The following is a 20,503-nucleotide window of genomic DNA, read 5'->3' on the forward strand; positions in this document are numbered from 1 at the left end:
TAAATTGGCCATTATAAATTGCCCCTAGTATAGGTAGGTGGTAGGGAAATATAGGGACAGGTGGGGATATGGTAGGAATATGGAATTAGTGAAGGATTAGTATAAATGGGTGGTTGATGGTCGGCACAGACTCGGTGGGCCAAAGGGCCTGTTTCAGTGCTGTAACTCTAAATAAATAAATAACCCCCAAATGAGGCTAACCAAACCAGGTGTCTTTAGATCAACAAATTAACTGTTTAATTAGAAAAACTCAATTCTTAAACACTGCTAAAATATAAACAACATTTAAAGTAGAAAAATTACTGTCCATGCATATTTATGCTCCTGCCGAAGTGAAATCCATCAATGTGGAACAGTCCAAGGTTGCTTGAAGTCCTCACGGCCGTCCGATGGGGAAAAAAAGAAAGTCCGTAGTCTGATTCAGCAGTTGAATTGATGCTCTTTTCCAGCGATGAATTTCAGCAGTTAAAGGAATTGGTTATTTTCTTTTAAGAAATTAATCTGGCTTGACATCAAAATTCTGAGTATAGTCAATAGAGTTTAAATAAATAGAGAGAGCTCTCATTTCCTTCAGTATATGCTGGTCCAGCTGTCTGTCTGTCTCTCAAAAGCCAGTTTTTCACTAGGTTCAAATGTCAGTCGGCAACAATGTATCTTGTGTCTTTGGTCCTGAGTGCCTGTATCCCGGGTGAACGAGAATGCATTCTTTGACTCAGTCTCTGGAGCTTGTTGCCTTAAAGCAGTACTGTTCCTTTTCCAGCCTTAAAGGCACACTGCATTCTTCACGGGGAAAAAAAACTACAGGATCATAACACGGGGCATTGGTGAGGCCACACGTGAAGTAGTGTGGCTTGCCCTAGAGGGAGTGCAGCAAAGGTTCGCTAGACTGGTTCCTGGGATGAGGGAATTGTCCGATGAAGAGAGGTTGAGTAAACTATGCCTAAATTCCCTAGAGTTTCAAAGAATCGGGGTGATCTAGTTGGAACATATAATATTCTTAAATGGCTTGACAGGGTAGATGCTGAGAAAATGTTTCCATGCTGAAAATGCTGGGGAAATCTAGAACTTGGATCATAGTCTCAGACTAAAGGGCTGACCATTTAGAATTGAGATGGGAAGAAATTTATTTACTCAAAGGGTTGTGAATCTTTGTAATTCCCTACTGGGGAAAGAACTGTGGATGCTCAGCTGTTGTGTATGTTCAAGACTGTGGTTGATAGATTTTTGGGTACTAAGGGAATAGTGCAGGAAGGTGGAATTGAAGATCAGCCATGATCTTGTTGAATGGTAGAGGAGGCTCAAAGGTCCTACTCCAGCTCCTATTCCTTATATAACTGAATTTAAATTCCCCAGCTACCATAGTGGGATTTGAACTTCTGTCTCTGGATCACTAGTCCAATAACTTAACCACTATGCCACCATACCCATACCTGTATCTTGATCTGAAACAAGCTTCCCAAGGTCTCCTTTGGCCAATTGAATTTGTAAGGCCAGCATCTTGAGGACTTACTTTTCATGTTTTCCTGAAAATTGATCTGTTTTAATGAAAGTGCCTCAGTTTGTTCCAGGGACCAAGGTTACAGAACCAAGTCCCTTGACAGTATTAATTTCTCATGATAAAACAGGCCTTTTATGTGTTTCCGAACCTCCTGTCATTTACTGACCCTTTTAAGTGGAAGTGTCAAATGTGACTTTCTTCCCCATGTTGCTTATCACGTATCACCTTCATGACCTTTAGGGTTCAATATGATCTATCTTTCAAAGATATTTGAAACAAAGCACAGAATGAATATTGTTATGCAATTTCCATTAGATACTAAAAAAGAATTTCAACCACCCTCAGTGGGATTTGAGGGCTGTTGTCCACAGGCCACATTTCAGAAAGAAACCCAGTAGATGGGTGAAGATAATTGTTGACTAATCCAAAGTGCTTTTCTGTAGACACATGCCTGACTGTGTGCTGTAACTTTGTGTTCCTTTCAGTTAGATGAGTTGAATGCAGAAATGAAGAAAACGTATGACTTGCAACAGAAACAGGAGGATGAAAGGAGAAAGCAAATTGGATTAATTAAACGGGCAAGTACTGTTGCAGATAATTTGCTGTTAGTTCATGGTTGGTGGTGCTGTTAATGCATCATAGTCTCAGACATGAGAAGGATGTTCAATTTACTTTCTCTTATTTTGTAATCTTGATGTATGTGTTTTGTTTGATGTAGACTCTGATTTACATTATTGTCAAAAATGGAAGTTGAGAATCTTTATTTAGGCAGAGCTTTCTTATAAACTGCCACCATTCTTACTTTTGATTACCTTGAAAAGCGTTATTGTTCAATTATAATTTTTGTATGGTGATGCTGAAGCTAAGTATCCGAGGAATTAGGCTGAAGTATTGAAGTTTTGAGGGAACATGAACACTAGACCGTAAGAAATAGGAGCAGGAGTAGACCATATGGCCCATCGAGCTTGCTCCACTATTCAATACGATCATGGCTGATCTAAGGCTTCAACTCCACTTTCTGGCCCGCTTGCCATATCCCTTGATTCCCTGAGAAAACAAAAATCTGTTTATCCCAGCCTTAAATGTATTCAATGATGGAGCATCCACAACCCTCTGGGGTGGAGAATTCCAAAGATTCACAACCCTTTGAGTGAAGTAATTTCTTCTCATCTCAATCCTCATTGATCGGCCACTTATCCTGAGATTGCGCCCCTGTGTTTTAGATTTCCCAACCAGCGGAAATGACCTTGTAGTGTCTAAGTTGGCTGGGAATGGAGTGTTCTTGATTATCATTTTGTGCAAATGTCAACCAACCTATCAAAGAAAGATGTAACCTACTGTGAGGCAGACAATAGACCGTTCCGATCCACACCTACTCAAGGTGTTCTTCAAGGGGGCTTGCATATTGCTGCATTATTGAAACTCAGCAGACCAGAAGAAGGAACAAGCAGATTGTCAGATCACTGCTGTGGAAAAATGGAAACTTAAAAACAACCAAAAAAGTGAAATGATTGTGCAGCCACTTTGTGCTCCAATTAAATTGAAAAATCTGACTCTCCAATAGGAAAGACAATCGTGATTATTTGATACCTAATAAAGTATGTATACTACCTCTTCTAGCCAATACAGCAGTAAATAACAGCAACAGTTCTGATGCAATTTGATGTTGTAATTCGGCAAAAGACTATACAAGCCATCACTTCAAGAATGGAATCTGGGAGATGCAAAGGGATGCTTTTTCCATTAAGGGAAATCTTGCTCTGTTGTGTTGCTGCTTGAAGCCAATAAATGTCCTGTGCATCTCGTTCTGTGAATAGCACTAGCTCAACAAGTAAGAGAAATTATGTATTTAAGAAAACATGTATTCTCTAACAACATAGAGGATTTGGAGACAATGGTCATTGAGGACAGCACTTCAATTGTTCAGTTGGTTTAAAGCGCTTTGGGACATCCTGTGGGTGGTGAAAGATGCTCTATAAATGCAGTTTCTTTCTGAAATGTGGCCTATGGACAACAGCCCTCAAGTCCCACTGAAGTTGGTTGAAATCATCTTATTTGTACCCAGTGGAAGTTGCACAAGAATATTCATTCTGTTCTGCACCTGAGAGCAACCAATTTGTTGCAGACCAGAGACAGAAATAAACTAGAGCTTGCATTTATATCCTCTGGATATCCCAAAGACCTTCACAGCCAATGAATTACTTTTGAACTATTATCACTATTGTTTTGTAGGGAAACATGGCAGGTAATTTATATGGATCCAGGTTCAATGAATAGCAATGAGATAAATGACCCAGTTAGTCTGTTTTGGTGGTGGTAGTTTATGTTCAGACACTGGAAAAGCTCCACTGCAACTGGAATCTTCATTATCTTTGTGTTTGAATACCACATTTGAACAATTTTGGGAGCTTTATCTATTATTTATGGGCATTTGTTACAGGTTCATGAAAGGGAGCATGATAGAGAGATGAGTACGCTGATTACTAAACACAAAGAAGAAGTGAAGCAGCAGCGGGCAGAATTGACACAGGAACAGCAGGATCTATTTAATGATGTCCAGACACAAATGGAATCAGCACATGAAGCAGAGCTATATCAAATTCGGCTTCAAATGCAGGTTAGTTTCCTCGAGTGAAAGATGCTAACTACTGACTATGAATAATTTTATCTTGTTTTTAGGAGGTGTGCTAGTACCCCAGATGGAGCTTCTCCTTGAACTGCTGTAGTCTTTGTGCTCATGGTGCTGCATGGTATTCCAGGTTTTTGACTTAACGTGAATGAAAGTTACTGTGTGCTTCGGAAAACACACCTAGAGGTGACTCTGTACCCTTCTTGCTGCTCTTGTTCTTCTTAGATGGTAGAGGTTGCAGGGCTGGGAGGTGCAAAATGATTTAAAATTGTAGTCGTAAAAATATTATCTCAAGGTTTAATTTTATCTTTAACTTAATGGCCTTTTGCCCCTAAAAATTCAGGTATAAACCATAGCTTTATTAAGGAAATAATCATTTATTATAGTGTAGAAATTTTCAACATGAGATTCAAATAGATCTTGGGTTCAGACACGGTTTAGAATTGCTTCAACAACAAGAAAACAGCACCGTCTAAATTCCCAAAACAGGTAACCTTTTGGAAATCAAGTGTCTCAGGCTAAACCTGTAACAACATTTTTAATAATAACAGGAAGTGCTGGAAATACTCAGCAGGTCTAGCAGCATCTGTGGAGCGAGGAACAGAGTTAACGTTTCAGGTCTGTGAACTTTCATCAGAACAGAATCAATCGTGGTTGGCTCAGGCTTGATGTCAATTCTTTGAATATCTTGATGGACACAGTAGAGTCATAGAATCATAGAGAGATCCAGCACCGAAACAGGCCCTTCGGCCCACCGAGTCCTTGCTGACCATTAACCATCCATTTATACCAATCCTACATTTAATCCCATTTTCCCTCTCACATCCCCACCTTCCCTCAATTCTCCTACCACCTACCTACACTAGGGGCAATTTTTACAATGGCCAATTTACCTATCAACCCACGTCTTTGGCATGTGGGAGGAAACCGGAGCACCCAGAGGAAACCCACGCAGTCACAGGGAGAACTTGCAAACCCCGCACAGGCAGTACCCAGAACCAAACCCGGGTCGCTGGAGCTGTGAGGCTGCGGTGCTAGCCACTGCGCCACCCCCAGTAGTGTAGCATGGCTTTCTCTTGTAGTCTGTTCAGCTGTTTCAGAAACAACCTGCAAGTCTGCAACAAAGCTTGAAACTGTGAAGTAAAGAGCAGTCGTAACGCTAGGTGTGATAGGGCCGCCAGGAAACATAAAGCAAAGTTGGAGCAATGACGCCTCAATTCTAACTTCTGCTTAGCTTTAAAAGTCTTTTACTTTGAACCACACCTCTTGGGCAGTGGCTTGTCAACAATAGGTTCCTCTAATGCAACCCATAATTGATTGACATTGAACTTGATTGCAGAAACAGTGTCTCCTGACAACGCAGAGCATGCGCAGAGTGATCACCGACATCATCAGTGTGTCTGAACATTTGCCTATTTGCTAATATGAGTCCACGCATGAGTGCAGCGATGTCACCACATAATGACGTCCGAGTGTTATCTCACCCCTCAATGGCTGTGATCGCTGCTTATCTTCCCCAATCCCTCCTGTGATTGCTGCCTCAATCGCTGCATTCTTTCCCACTCATTCCGCAATCGCTGCTCCATTCCACTCCTGACTGCTCACTGCTCCATTTTGCTACTCCTGACTGCTCACAGTTTGCTTCCTGCCTTGCTGCTCGCTCCCGCATCCATCCCCCACTCCCCCCCCCACCACCCACCCCCCCAGCTTCGGCGGCGATGTGGGCAACGAGTGGCGGGAGGGGGCGGCGAGCAGACAGGCATGGGAAAGGGGAGAGAAACGGCAGGAGGGAGCGCGATCGTGGGAGTGAGCAGGGAAGAGAAGTGGCGATTGCGGGAGGGAGCGGCATACTTTTGGGGGTGGGAGGGGGTGTGGAGATGACGATCGTGTCCATTGAGGGGTGAAGGGGTTTGGGTTCAGTTCATTTTCATGAATTTTTTATGAATCACAGGCAGTAACGTTTCAGTCAACGAGGCTGCATTTGCTCATGTGCCAGTACTGTGTCATCTAGTGGTTGTGTTGTCAGCAAACACAGAAAACAACTGATGTCAGCAGGTGTTCAAACAATCTCCAGCGGACCCTAAGCTATGCTATGTTTATCTGTTCTTCTTTGTGTATAAATTAACAATCCTTTTAACAGAGGTGAGAGTGACTGCCCTTGACATCAAAGCAGCCTTTGACTGTGTTCTTGAAGACCCCTAAAACAACAACAACATATATTTTTACACAGCACCTTTAAAACATCCTAAGGCACTTCATGGGCGAGTTACCAATAAAATTTGACACCAGCCAGCATAAGGAGATAGCAAGGCTGCTGATTACAAGCCTGGTCCAAGAGATAGGTTGGTTTTAAGGAGTGTCTGAATGGAGTACCGAGAAGTAGAGAAATGAAGATGTTTAGTTAGGGCATTCTGTAGCTTAGGCCTTGGCAGCTGATGGCCCGGCCACCAATGATGAAGTGATGCACATTGAGGATGTTCAAGAGACGAGAATTGGAGGAGCACAGATTTCTCAGAGGGTTATAGGACTGGAGGAGGCTAGAGATAGGGAGGAACGAGACCATGGAAGGATTTGAAAATATTAATTTTAAATTCAAGGCATTGCTTAACTGGGAGCCATTGTAGGTCGGCGAGCATAGGGATGATGGGTGAGCAGGCCTTAGTGCAAGTTAGGATATGGGCAGCAGAATTTTGGATGACCTTAAGTTTGTAAAGGATGGAAGATGGGACACCAGCTAGGAGTGCATGGGAATAGTCAAGTCTAGATGTAACAGAAACATGGATGTGGGTAGCAGCAGCAGATGAGCTGAAGGAGGGGTGGAGTCGGGTAACGTTACTGAGGTGGAGGTTGGCAGGTATAGTGATGGAGCGGATGTGTGGTCAGAAGCTCATCTCAGAGTCAAATACAATACCAAGGCTGTGCACAGTCTGGTTCAGCCTCTGACAATTGCCAGGGAGAGGGATGGAGTTGGTGGCTAAGGAAGGGAATTTGTGCAGGACACAGAAAACAGTGGCTTCAGTTTTGCCGCTTTTTAGTTGGAGGGAATTTCTGCTCATTTCGTACTGAATATCAGACAAGCAATAAGACAATTTGGAGACAGTGGAGGGGTTGAAAGAGGTAGTGCTGAGTGTCGTTCACTGTGTTTTTTGGATGATGTTGCCAAGGGGTAGCGTGTAGATGAGAAACAGGAGGGAGCCTTGGTAGACTCCAGAAGAAACAGAGCGGGAAGAGAAACAATTTCAGGTGATTCCCTTGCTCTGACTAGATAGATAAGAATGAAACTAGGCAAACTGAGTCCCACCCAGTTGGACAATGGTGGAGAAATGTTGGAGGAGGTTGATGTCAGCTGTGTCAAAAGTTGCGGGCAGGACAAGGAGGGATACTTTCCCACTGTCACAGTTACATGGGATGGCATTTGTGACTTCGCGAAGAGCCATTTTGGTACTGTGGCAGGGGAAGAAACCTGATTGGAAGGATTCAAGCATGAAGTTTTGGAAAAGATGGGCAAAGATTTGTGAGGTGACAAAATGTTCAAGGAGAGGAATAGGAAGTTGGAGATGGGGTGATAGTTTGTAAAGATGGAGGGGGTCGACGGTTGATTTTTTGAGAGGGGTGATGCCGACAGATTTGAAGGAGAGGGAAATGTTAATGATATCAACTAACGTGGGAACTAGGAAGGGAAACTCTGATGAAAGGTTAATGACCAGAAACGTTAACTCTGTTTCACTCTCCACAGTAGCAGCCAGACATGCTGAATATTCCCAGCATTATTATTGCAGATTTCCAGCACCTGCAGTATTTTGCTTTTGAACCTGGAAGGGAAGTTGAGTGGTCAGCAGTTTAGTGGGAATAGGGTCGAGGGAGCAGGAGATGGGTCTCATGGACAAGATGAACTCTGAGAGGGAATGAAGGGAAATAAGCGAGACAAAGATGTGATTTCAGGTCCAAGGTTTTGGGGGGTGGGGAGGGGCAGGATCTTTGGAAGAGATTTGGTCCACTGGGAAGTGGCAGAGGCAGCTGAATTAAGGTCTCGATCATAGTGGCAATGTAACCCATGAGCTCTGTTGGAGGTATAGCTGAAGGAGGCAGGAGAGAATGTTTAAGAAGGCAGTTTGCAATAGAGAAAAGAAGCCCTAGTAAAGTTGAAGTCAATGGGAATCAGCAAGATTCTCCATTGGCTGGAGTCATGGCACAAAGGAAGACCATTGTGGTTGTTGAAGGCCAATCATTTCAGCCCAAGACACTGCTGCAGGAGTTTCTCGGCGTAGTGTCAGAGGCCCAACCATCTTCAGTTGCTTCATCAGTGACCGTCTGTCGATCGTAAGGTCTGAAGTGGGGTGTTTGCTGATGATAGCAATGCGAATGGAACTGAATTCAGGGAGCTAGGGTGGAAGCTTAGAGCGAGAACAAACAGAGTTGTTATCTCTGGGTTGTTGCCGGTGCCACGTGCTAGCTAAGTGAGGAATAGGGAGAGAGAGGAGTTGAACACGTGGCTGCAGGGATGGTGTAGGAGGGAGGGTTTTGGTTTCCTGGATAATTGGGGCTCTTTCTGGGGTAGGTGGGACCTCTACAAACAGGATGGTCTTCACCTGAACCAGAGGGGTACCAATATCCTGGGGGGGAGATTTGCGAGTGCTCTTCGGGGGGGTTTAAACTAATTCAGCAGGGGGATGGGAACCTAAATTGTAGTTCCAGTGTTCAGGATGTTGAGAGTAGTGAGGTCAGGGATAAGGTTATAAGGACACAAGAGGGCACTGGCAAGCAAGAGCTTGGTTTAAAATGTGTCTACTTCAACGCCAGGAGCATCCGGAATAAGGTGGGTGAGCTTGCAGCATGGGTTGGTACCTGGGATCTCGATGTTGTGGCCATTTCGGAGACATGGGTAGAGCAGGGACAGGGATGGATGTTGCGGGTTCCGGGATTTAGATGTTTCACTAAGAACAGAGAAGATGGTAAAAGAGGGGGGGTTGTGGCATTGTTAATCAAGGAAAGTATTACAGCGGCAGAAAGGACGTTTGAGGACTCGTCTACTGAGGTAGTCTGGGCCGAGGTTAGAAACAGGAGAGGAGAGGTCACCCTGTTGGGAGTTTTCTATAGACCTCCAAATAGTTCCAGAGATGTAGAGGAAAGGATAGCAAAGATGATTCTTGACAGGAGCGAGAGTAACAGGGTAGTGGTTATGGGGGACTTTAACTTTCCAAATATTGACTGGAAATACTATAGTTCGAGTACTTTAGATGGGTCTGTTTTTGTCCAGTGTGTGCAGGAGGGTTTTCTGACACAGTATGTGGACAGGCCAACCAGGGGCGATGCCACATTGGATTTGGTACTGAGTAATGAACCCGGCCAGGTGTTAGATTTAGAAGTTGGTGAGCACTTTGGTGATAGTGATCACAATTCGGTTAGGTTTACCTTAGCGATGGGCAGGGACAGGCATATACAGCAGGGCAAGAATTATAGCTGGGGGAAAGGAAATTATGATGCGATTAGGCAAGATTTAGGATGCGTAGGATGGGGAAGGAAACTGCAGGGGATGGGCACAATCGAAATGTGGAGCTTATTCAAGGAGCAGCTACTGCGTGTCCTTGATAAGTATGTACCTGTCAGGCAGGGAGGAAGTTGTCGAGCGAGGGAGCCGTGGTTTACTAAAGAAGTTGAAGAGCTTGTCAAGAGGAAGAAGAAGGCTTATGTTAGGATGAGACGTGAAGGCTCAGTTAGGGCGCTTGAGAGTTACAAGCTAGCCAGGAAGGATCTAAAGGGAGAGCTAAGAAGAGCAAGGAGAGGACACGAGAAGTCATTGGCGGATAGGATCAAGGAAAACCCTAAGGCTTTCTATAGGTATATCAGGAATAAAAGAATGACCAGAGATAGGTTAGGGCCAATCAAGGATAGTAGTGGGAAGTTGTGTGTGGAATCGGAGGAGATAGGGGAAGTGTTAAATGAATATTTTTCGTCAGTATTTACAGTAGAGAAAGAAAATGTTGTGGAGGAGAATACTGAGATATAGACTACTAGGCTAGATGGGATTGAGGTTCACAAGGAGAAGGTGTTAGCAATTTTGGAAAATGTGAAAATAGATAAGTCCCCTGGGCCAGATGGGATTTATCCTAGGATTCTCTGGGAAGCCAGGGAGGAGATTGCAGAGCCTTTGTCCTTGATTTTTATGTCGTCATTGTCGACAGGAATAGTGCCGGAAGACTGGAGGATAGCAAATGTTGTCCCCTTGTTCAAGAAGGGGAGTAGAGACAGCCCTGGTAATTATAGACCTGTGAGCCTTACTTCGGTTGTGGGTAAAATGTTGGAAAAGGTTATAAGAGATAGGATTTATAATCATCTTGAAAAGAATAAGTTCATTAGAGATAGTCAGCACGGTTTTGTGAAGGGTAGGTCGTGCCTCACAAACCTTATTGAGTTTTTTGACAAGGTGACCAAACAGGTGGATGAGGGTAAAGCCGTGGATGTGGTCTATATGGATTTCAGTAAGGCGTTTGATAAAGTTCCCCACGGTAGGCTATTGCAGAAAATACAGAAGTATGGGATTGAAGGTGAATTAGTGCTTTGGATCAGAAATTGGCTAGCTGAAAGAAGACAGAGGGTGGTGATTGATGGTAAATGTTCATCCTGGAGTATAGTTTTTAGTGGTGTACCGCAAGGATCTGTTTTGGGGCCACTGCTGTTTGTCATTTTTATAAATGACCTGGATGAGGGTGTAGAAGGGTGGGTTAGTAAATTTGCGGATGACACGAAGGTCGGTGGAGTTGTGGATAGTGCCGAAGGATGTTGTAGGTTACAGAGGGACATAGATAGGCTGCAGAGCTGGGCTGAGAGATGGCAAATGGAGTTTAATGCGGAAAAGTGTGAGGTGATTCACTTCGGAAGGAGTAACAGGAATGCAGAATACTGGGCTAATGGGAAGATTCTTGGTAGTGTAGATGAGCAGAGAGATCTTGGTGTCCAGGTACATAAATCCCTGAAAGTTGCCACCCAGGTTAATAGAGCTGTTAAGAAGGCATATGGTGTGTTAGCTTTTATTAGTAGGGGGATCGAGTTTAGGAGCCACGAGGTCATGCTGCAGCTGTACAGAACTCTGGTGCGGCCGCACCTGGAGTATTGCGTGCAGTTCTGGTCACCGCATTATAGGAAGGATGTGGAAGCTTTGGAAAAGGTGCAGAGGAGATTTACTAGGATGTTGCCTGGTATGGAGGGAAGGTCTTACGAGGAAAGGCTGAGGGACTTGAGGTTGTTTTCGTCAGAGAGAAGGAGGAGAAGAGGTGACTTAATAGAGACATATAAGATAATCAGAGGGTTGGACAGGGTGAATAGTGAGAGCCTTTTTCCTCGGATGGTGATGGCAAACACGAGGGGACATAGCTTTAAGTTGAGGGGTGATAGATATAGGACAGATGTCAGAGGTAGTTTCTTTACACAGAGAGTAGTAGGGGCGTGGAACGCCCTGCCTGCAACAGTAGTAGACTCGCCAACTTTAAGGGCATTTAAGTGGTCATTGGATAGACATATGGATGAAAATGGAATAGTGTAGGTCAGACGGTTTCACAGGTCGGCGCAACATCGAGGGCGGAAGGGCCTGTACTGCGCTGTAATATTCTGTGTTCTGTGAATGCTGCACAGATAATGAAGCAGTCCGTGCCTGCACACAAAACGACCTGGATGATGTTCAACCTTGAACTGAAAGGTAGCATGACTTTTAAACATTCGCTCCCTCCACCACCGGTGAAATATGGTTTCAGTGCCTACACTCTAGAAGATACAGTGAAGTAACTTGCCAAGGCTGTTCAACGGCATCTCCCAAGTACGTGACCTCTACCACCTCGAAGGGTAAAGGCAGTAGCTGCATAGGAACACATCGCTATTCCTTCATCATAGAATTCTAAAATGCTTACAGCACAGAAGGAGGCCATTCGGCCGGTCATATGCATGCCGGCTCTCAGCAAGATCAACTCAGCTAGACCCACTTCCCCTCCTTTTCCCTGCAGCTGTCTCCCTGAAAATTTTTTCTTTTCAGATAATTATCAAGTCTATCTTGAAAGCTACAATTGAATCTGCCTCCCCCAGACTCTCAGGCAGCGCATTCCTGATCCTAACAACTTGCCACTGGTTCTTTTACCAACCACCTTTTGTTCTTGACCCTTCTGCCAGCGAGAATAGTTTCTTCCTATCTAGTCGGTCCAGAACCCTCATGATTTTGAACACCTCGACCAAATCTCCCCTCAACCTTCTTTTCAAGGAAAACAAGCCTAGCTTCTTCAATCTATCCTTGTAGCTGAAGTCTCTCATCTTTGGAACTGTTTTTGTAAATCTTCTCTGCACCCTTGCCAATGCTTCACATCCTCCCTAAACTGTGGTACCCAGAATTAGACGCAATACTCCAGTTGAGGCCGAACCAGTGTTTTATAAAGGTTCACCATTTCATAGGATAAATGGCAGAGAAACTGACCAGTCGGCCCAATCGCTCCACGCCAGCGTTTATGCTCCACTTGAGCCTTCTCCAATCTTTCCTCACCTAAATCTATCATTGTAACCCTCTAATCCCTTCTACCTCATATGCTTGTTTCGCTTCCCCTTAAATGCATCTACAGTATTCACTTCAACCACTTCCTGTGGTAGTGGGTTCCACATTCTCACCACTCGGGTAAAGAAGTTTCTTCTGAATTCCCTATTGGATTTCTTGGTGACTCCTATATTGCTGGCCTCTAGTTACGCTCTTCCGTATAAGTGGAAACATTCTCTCTGTATCCACATGCGGCTGAATGATGGGGGAGCTCCTGGATGCCAGTGTGATCCGGGGCAAACACATCTACAGTAAGTGTCTGCAGCTGCAGGAACTTCGGCTCAGAGTTTTTGAGCTGGAGGCCGAGCTGCAGACACTGTGACACATCAGGGAAGGGGGAAGTTACTGGACGCTCTGTACCAGGAGGCAGTCACACCCCTTAGGATAGGGTATTCTGATTTGGTCCAGGGACAGGAGGGTGTGACTGCGAGTGAGGCAGGTATGGGGACCCAGAGCATAAAAGTGAAGGAGCCTCCGCCTTTGCAATTGTCTAGCAGGTTCAAGGTCCCTGCAACCTGTATGGATGAAAGCGGGGGCTGCAAGGTGGATGAGCGAGCTGAGCATGGCACCATGGAACAGGAAGCCATTAAAGTGGGGGGAGTTAATAGGACTGTAGAGGTAGTAGGGGGTAGCATAGTCAAGGGGATAGACACAGTTCTCTGCAGGCGAGAGTGAGAGTCCAGGTGGCTGTGTTGCCTGGCCAGTGCCAAAGTTCAGGGCATCTGTTCTGGGCTGGAGAGGAACTATCAGTGGGAGGGGAGGATCCAGTGGTTGTGGCATAGGTATGAATGAGATAGGTAGAACTATGAAAGAGGTTCTGCTGAGGGAGTATGAGAAGCTAGGGTTTAAATTAAAAAGCAGAACTTCCAAGATAATAATCTCTGGATTATTACCTGAGCCATGAGCAAATTGGCAAAAGGTAAATAAGATTAGAGAGTTAAACGCGTGGCTCAATGATTGGCGTGGGAGAAATGGGTTTCAATTCATGGGGCACTGGCACCAGTATTGGGGAAAGCGGGAGCTGTACCGTTGGGGCAGTCTCCACCTGAACCATGCTGGGACCAGTGTTCTAGCGGGTCATATAACTAGGGCGGTAGAGAGGGCTTTAAACTTAATAGTGGGGGCGAGGGATCAGGACTGAGGAGTTGTGATAAATGAAGTAGAGAAGGCAAGGCAACAGAGCAAGGTAGCAGTAAGGGAAATGATGATCAGACTGTGGAAGGAAGGGACAGAGTGTCCAAACCTTAGCGTGCACCAGCAGATAAGAGTAGAGGTTACAAAAGTAGTAAAAATACAGAACTAAAGGCTCTGTATCTGAATGCACGTAGCATTCATAACAAAGCAGATTAATTGACAGTGCAAATAGTAATAAATATGTATGATCTAATAGGCATTACAGAGACATGGCTGTAGATAACAAAAACTGGGACCTGAATATTCAAGGCTAGAAAGGAAAGGAAGCTAGGAAAAGGATGAAATTGGTACAATAGAGGGAGATGACCTCAGTTCAGGAGATCAAAATGTAGAATCAGTTTGGGTGGAGATGAGAAATAGTAAAGGTAGGAAGTCACTTGTGGGAGTGATTTATAGGCCCCCTAACAGTAACCACGCTGCAGGACCGGGTATACAGGATGAAATAATGAGGGTTTGTGAGAAAGGTACGATGATAACCATGGGTAATTATAATCTACATCTCCATTGGACAAATCAGATTGGTAGCTAGGACGATGAGTTCACAGAGCGTTTTGCGACAGTTTCTTGGAGCAGCATGTTCTAGAGCCAACCAGAGAGCAGGCTATACTAGATCTGGTACTGTGCAATGCAACAGGATTAATTAATGGCCTCATAGTTAAGGCGCCCCTAGGTAGCAGTGATCATAATATGATTGTATTTCACATTCAGTGTGAAGGAGAGAAGGGCAAGTCTAAGACTAGAGTTTTAAACTTAAATAAAAGCAAAATACTGCGGATGCTGGAAATCTGAAATAAAAACAAGAAATGCTGGAACCACTCAGCAGGTCTGGCAGCATCTGTGAAAAGAGAAGCAGAGTTAACGTTTCGGGTCAGTGACCCTTCTTCGGAACTAGTACCAGATCTAGTATAGCCTGCTCTCTGGTTGGCTCTCGAACATGCTGCTCCAAGAAACTGTCGCAAAACGTTCTGTGAACTCATCGTCCTAGCTACCAATTTAAACTTAAATAAGGGCATGTGTGAGGGTATGAAGGCAGAGCTGGCTAAAGTAAACTTGCAAGTTAGGTTAAGGGATAGGTCAGTAGAAATGCAGTGGCAGACATTTAAGGAGATATTTCAGGATACTCAGAAAAGATCCACTCCAGTGAGAAAGAAAGACTCGAAGGGAAGGATGCTTCCTCCGTGGCTAACTAAGGAAGTTAAAAATAGTATCAAATTGAAAGAAATGGCATATAATTCTGTGAAGATGAGTGGTCAGTCAAGATTGGACAGAATATAAAGAACAGCAAAGAATGACTAAAAGGTTAATAAGGAGGGAGGAATTAGAGTATGAGAGAAAGCTAGCTAGAAATATAAAAACAGTAAGAGTTTCATCAGGTATTTAAAAAGGAAAAGAGTACGTAAAGTGAGTGTTGGTCCTCTAGAGGGTGAGTCTGGGGTGTTAATAATGGGAAATAAGGAGATGGCGGATGAACTAAACAGATATTTTTCATCTGTCTTCACTGTAGAGGATACAAATAACATCCCAGAAATAATTGTGAATCAGGAGGTGAAAGGGAGGAACTTAAAACAATTACCACCACCAGGGAATGGGTACTGAGAAAATTATTAGAACTAAAAGCTGATAAATCCCCAGGTCCTGATGGACGTCATCCTAGGGTCTTAAAAGGAGTGGCAACTGAGATAGTATATGCATTGGTTTTAATTTTCCAAAATTCCCTAGATTCCAGAAAGGTCCCATCAGATTGGAAAATAACAAATGTGACTCCTCTATTCAAGAAAGGAAGGGAGACAGAAAGCAGGAAACTACAGGCCAGTTAGCTTAACATCTGGCATAGGGAAAATGCTAGAATCTATTATTAAGGAGGTTATAGTGGGGCACTTAGAAAATCTCAATGTAATCAGGCAGAGTCAACATGGTTTTATGAAAGGGAAATCATGTTTGACTAATTTATTGGAGTTCTTTGAGGAAGTAACCAACAACATTGGTAAAGGGGAACCTGTGGATGTGCTATACTTCGATTTCCAGAAGGCATTTGACAAAGTACCACATTAAAAGTTACTAAGCAAAATAAGAGCCCATGGCGCTGGGGGGAACATATTAGCATCGATAGAGGATTGGTTAGCTTAAAGGAAACAAAGTAGGCATAAATGGTCATTTTCTGGTTGGCAAGATGTGGCAAGTGGAGTGCCACGGGGATCAGTGCTGGGACCTCAACTATTTACAATTTATATCAATGACATAGATGAAGGGATTGAATGTATGGTTGCTAAATTTGCTGATGACACAAAGATAGGTAGAAAAGTAAGTTGTCAAGAGGACATAAGGAGGCTACAAAGGGATATAGATAGCTTTAGTGAGTGGGTAAAAATTTGGCAAATGGAGTATAATGTGAGAAAGAGTGGACTTAGCTACTTTGACAGGAAGAATACTAAAGCAGCATATTATTTAAATGGAGAGAGATTGCAGACATCTGAGATACAGAGAGATCTGGATGTCCTGGTATATGAATCACAAAAGGTTGGTATGCAGATGCAGCAAGTGATAAGGAATGTTGTTTATTGCAAGGGGAATGGAATATAAAAGTAAGGATGTTTTGCTACAGTTGTATAGGGTATTGGTGAGACCACTTCTGGAGTATCGTGTACAGTTTTGGTCTAATTTAAGAAAAGATATAAATGTGTTAGAAGCAGTTCAGAGAAGGTTCACTCGACTGATACCTGGGATGGGGGGAGTTATCTTATGAAGAAAGGCCTGTATTCATTGGAGTTTAGAAGAATGAGAGGTGATCTTACTGAAACATATAAGATCCTGAGGGGACTTGACAGGGTGGATGCTGAAAGGATGTTTCCTCTTGGAGGATAGATGAGAACTAGGGCACGCAATTTAAAAATAAGGGGTCGCCCATTTAAGACGGAGATGAGAAATTTTTTCCGAGAGTTGTGAGTCTTTGGAACATTCTTTCTCAGAGAGCAGTGGAGACAGGGTCATTGAATATTTTTAAGGTAGAGGTAGATAATTTCTTGACAAACAAGGGAATCAAAGGGTATCGTGGGTAGGCGGGAAAGTGGGGTTGAGACCACAATCAGATCAGTCATGATCTTATGAAATAGCAGAGCAGGCTGACAGGGGCCGAATGGCCTACTCCTGCTCATAATTCGTAGGATCGTAAAACTTTTCATAATTTTAAAGCCCTCTAATTAGGTCGCCCCTCAGCCTTTTTTCAAGAGAAAAGAGACCCAGCCTGTTCATCCTTTCCTGATACCTATACCTTGTAAGTCTTCTGCGCATCCTCTCCAGTGCTTCTGTATCCTTTTCATAATGTGGCACCTCACAACTGCATGCAGTACTCTTAAGCGTGCTCTAAGGTTAGATACAAGTTTAGCAAGACTGCCCTAATTTTCAATTCTATCCCTCTAGAAACAAAGCCTAGTGTTTTGTTTTGCCTTTTTATGGTCTTGCTAACTTGTGGTGCAACCTTTTAGTGATTTGGTGTATTTGTATTCCGAGATCCCTTTGTTCACATAGACTCGCACCTTCCAAGTAACAAGTAACCTTCCTATTCTTTCTACCAAAATGTACTACCTCAGATTTATATGTGTTGCACTTCATTTGCCAATTATTTGTCCATTCTGCAAGTTTATTAACATCCTCCTGTAATTTGTTACAGTCTTCCTCCGTATTGTCTATTCCCCCAACTTGGTGTCGCCTGCAATTTTAAAAGTTGTGTGTTTTTGATTTCAAGGTCCAAATTGTAAATGTAAATTGTGAACAGCAGTGGTCCCTACACTTGGTGGTCCACGTGGAACGCCAATTTCCACCTTTTCCCACTCTGAATTACTACCCTTTACTCACACTCCTTGTTCTCTGTCTTGAAACCAGCTGGCAATCCATTCTGCCACTTGTCATATGACCCCACATTCTCTGACCTTATCCATTAGTCTGTTATGGGGCACCTTATTGAAGGCCTTTTGATAATCTAGATAAATTACACATACTGCATTACCATTGTCTACTCTCTGTTACCTCCTCAAAAATTCAATAAGATTGGTCAAGCAAGATTTTCCCTTTTGAAATCCATGCTGACTATTCATTATTATATTTTTCTTATCTGGATGGTCTTCTATTCTCTCCTTTAGTGGGGATTCCATTATTTTTCCTACCACCAATGTTAAGCTGACTAGTCTATAATTCCCTGGGCACATTCTGTCCCCCTTAAATATAGGAATTATGTTGGCTATCTGCCAGTCCTCTTGCACTACACCATTTTCTAATGCATTATTAAATATTACTAGGATGTTGCCTGGTATGGAGGGAAGGTCTTACGAGAAAAGGCTGAGGGACTTGAGGTTGTTTTCGTTGGAGAGGAAGAGGAGGAGAGGTGACTTAATAGAGACATATAAGATAATCAGAGGGTTAGATAGGGTGGATAGTGAGAGTCTTTTTCCTCGGATGGTGATGGCAAACACGAGGGGACATAGCTTTAAGTTGAGGGGTGGTAGATATAGGACAGATGTTAGAGGTAGTTTCTTTACTCAGAGAGTAGTAGGGGCGTGGAATGCCCTGCCTGCAACAGTAGTAGACTCGCCAACTTTAAGGGCATTTAAGTGGTCATTGGATAGACATATGGATGAAAATGGAATAGTGTAGGTCAGATGGTTTCACAGATCGGCGCAACATCGAGGGCCGAAGGGCCTGTACTGCGCTGTAATGTTCTAATTCTAATGTGTAGTAATGCCTCTGCTGTCACTTCATTGATTCTATTAAAATACGTGGATACAATCCATCAGGACCAGGGATTTTATCCTCTGAGTTTGAATGGTTTATTTAATACATTCCTTTTTATTTTAAATGCACTTACCTCATTACTCATCTCATCAGTCAATGTCCCGTCTAACTGTTCTGTATTTACCAGGGAGATGGAAGTGAAATAATTTAATAATTCTGCCATCTCTCCGTTGTTACCTGTGGTAATATCCTGTCTATCCCTTAATGGTCCTATTCCCATCCCAGCCTTCCTTTTTGTATTGACATGCCTGTAAAATATTTTACTATTTCATTTTATGTTCCTTGATGATTTAATTTCATAGTTCCTCTTTGGCTTCCTTTTTTAACTTCTCTCCTAATCTCTTTGTAGTCTCTCTTATCATGCACTCCTCTGCTGTCTATGTACTTAATGTACGCTCCATTCCTAACACTCAATTGTTCCCTTGTGCCTTTATTGATCCATGGAGTCAAACTAGTGTTTAGTTTGTTCCTTCCTCTTGGCAGAATATATTTTTCCTGCTCTCTGTTGAACACTGTTTTAAGTGTTTCCCGTTCTACATCTTTTTTTGCCAATATTGTTGCCCATTTTATTTTCTCTAGTTCTATTCTCAGCCCCTTAATCAGCTTTACTCCAATCTAATAATCTAGATTTCGTCATGCTTTTGTCCTTCTCTATTATCATCTTAAAGCATAATATATTACGGTCACTATTGCCTAGATTTTCCCCTACTTTTACTTCTCTTACCTGCTCTGTTTCATTCCCCATTACAAATCCAATAGCGAATTTTCCCTTGTTGGGCTTCTTTACATATTGGGTTAGAAAGGAGTCCTGTACACATTGCAGGAACTCCATTCCCTTATCCCCTTTACCTACCTCTTCTGTCCAATTAATATCACGGTAGTTGAAATCCCTCATGATTTTTTTTTTTACTCAATTCCCTAATTTGTCTGCATATTCCTTCCTCCACCTCTCTTCACTATTAGGTGGTCTGTAGAATGTTTGCAAGCTATTTAATCATTGTGAATATCGTAACTATCTTATTCTCACTAGATGTCTACATGCACTTTCAGCACAGTTGACTGGATAGTAGTAAGGATCAGGAATTCTGAATAATTTTATTTCCCTCAGATGGTGCCAAGGCCAAAGGTACTGGGATCAGCTAACGCTGCACACACTACTGAGTGTTTATGGATCGAGTTTTTTCTTCACTTTCAGAATGAAATAGAATTGTCTTTAATGCCACTTCTCCACAGGTCACAACATATATTAAAATTTTCCCACTTACCAAAAAGAGTCAACCATATACTCTATTTTTCCCAGACTAAAATACACCAACCAGGTTTCTTTAATAAACAACAAAATTATAAATTTATTATAAAGCAAGTCTTAACCAATAACAAAGTAAAACATACACACAAATAATGGAATATTAAAGCTCCTTATTTATCTTAGCCCCTCCCTCACTTTCTCGCACATACGCGCATACACACGCACCCGCGCGTATGTGCGCTGGTTAACCGGGAAAATGAAAGGCATTTTTGTTTAGCACTGTTACAAAGAATACAGAAGAAAAACCACTTAGGCGGAATACTTGTCCTTGGCTTTGGTTTGGCGCCCCAAATGCATATAGATGTCTGTCACTGGGATCTTCCTAGAACAGTTCTTTCTAGGTGATGCTGAAGATCAGTCTGGGTAGGCTTTCCAAGAAATGCAGCTACAGAGGCTCCAGGTAAGTTTTACAGCAAAACTGCAGCCACAAGGGTTTTAGTTCCCACACATTCAATAGGCAGGGTTTCTTCAAATACAGTTGTAAACAGGAAACTAGCACACTGTATGCAGGATTTCTTT

General features: G+C 43.1%; 1 protein-coding gene across 6 annotated transcripts in view; it reads left to right on the forward strand.

Annotated features, from left to right (window-relative positions):
- The window catches only part of pcnt (pericentrin), a 402,447-nt gene that overhangs the window by 110,040 nt on the left and 271,904 nt on the right, over nt 1–20,503 (forward strand). For all 6 annotated transcript variants that reach the window (XM_068036205.1, XM_068036207.1, XM_068036208.1 and 3 more), the window contains 2 exons: nt 1,984–2,076; nt 3,939–4,115. In XM_068036205.1, coding sequence (XP_067892306.1) covers nt 1,984–2,076; nt 3,939–4,115 — 270 coding nt within the window. The remainder of the gene's footprint in view (nt 1–1,983; nt 2,077–3,938; nt 4,116–20,503) is intronic.

The sequence above is a fragment of the Heterodontus francisci genome, chromosome 7 (genome assembly GCF_036365525.1).
Source record: "Heterodontus francisci isolate sHetFra1 chromosome 7, sHetFra1.hap1, whole genome shotgun sequence".
Taxonomy (NCBI): domain Eukaryota; kingdom Metazoa; phylum Chordata; class Chondrichthyes; order Heterodontiformes; family Heterodontidae; genus Heterodontus; species Heterodontus francisci.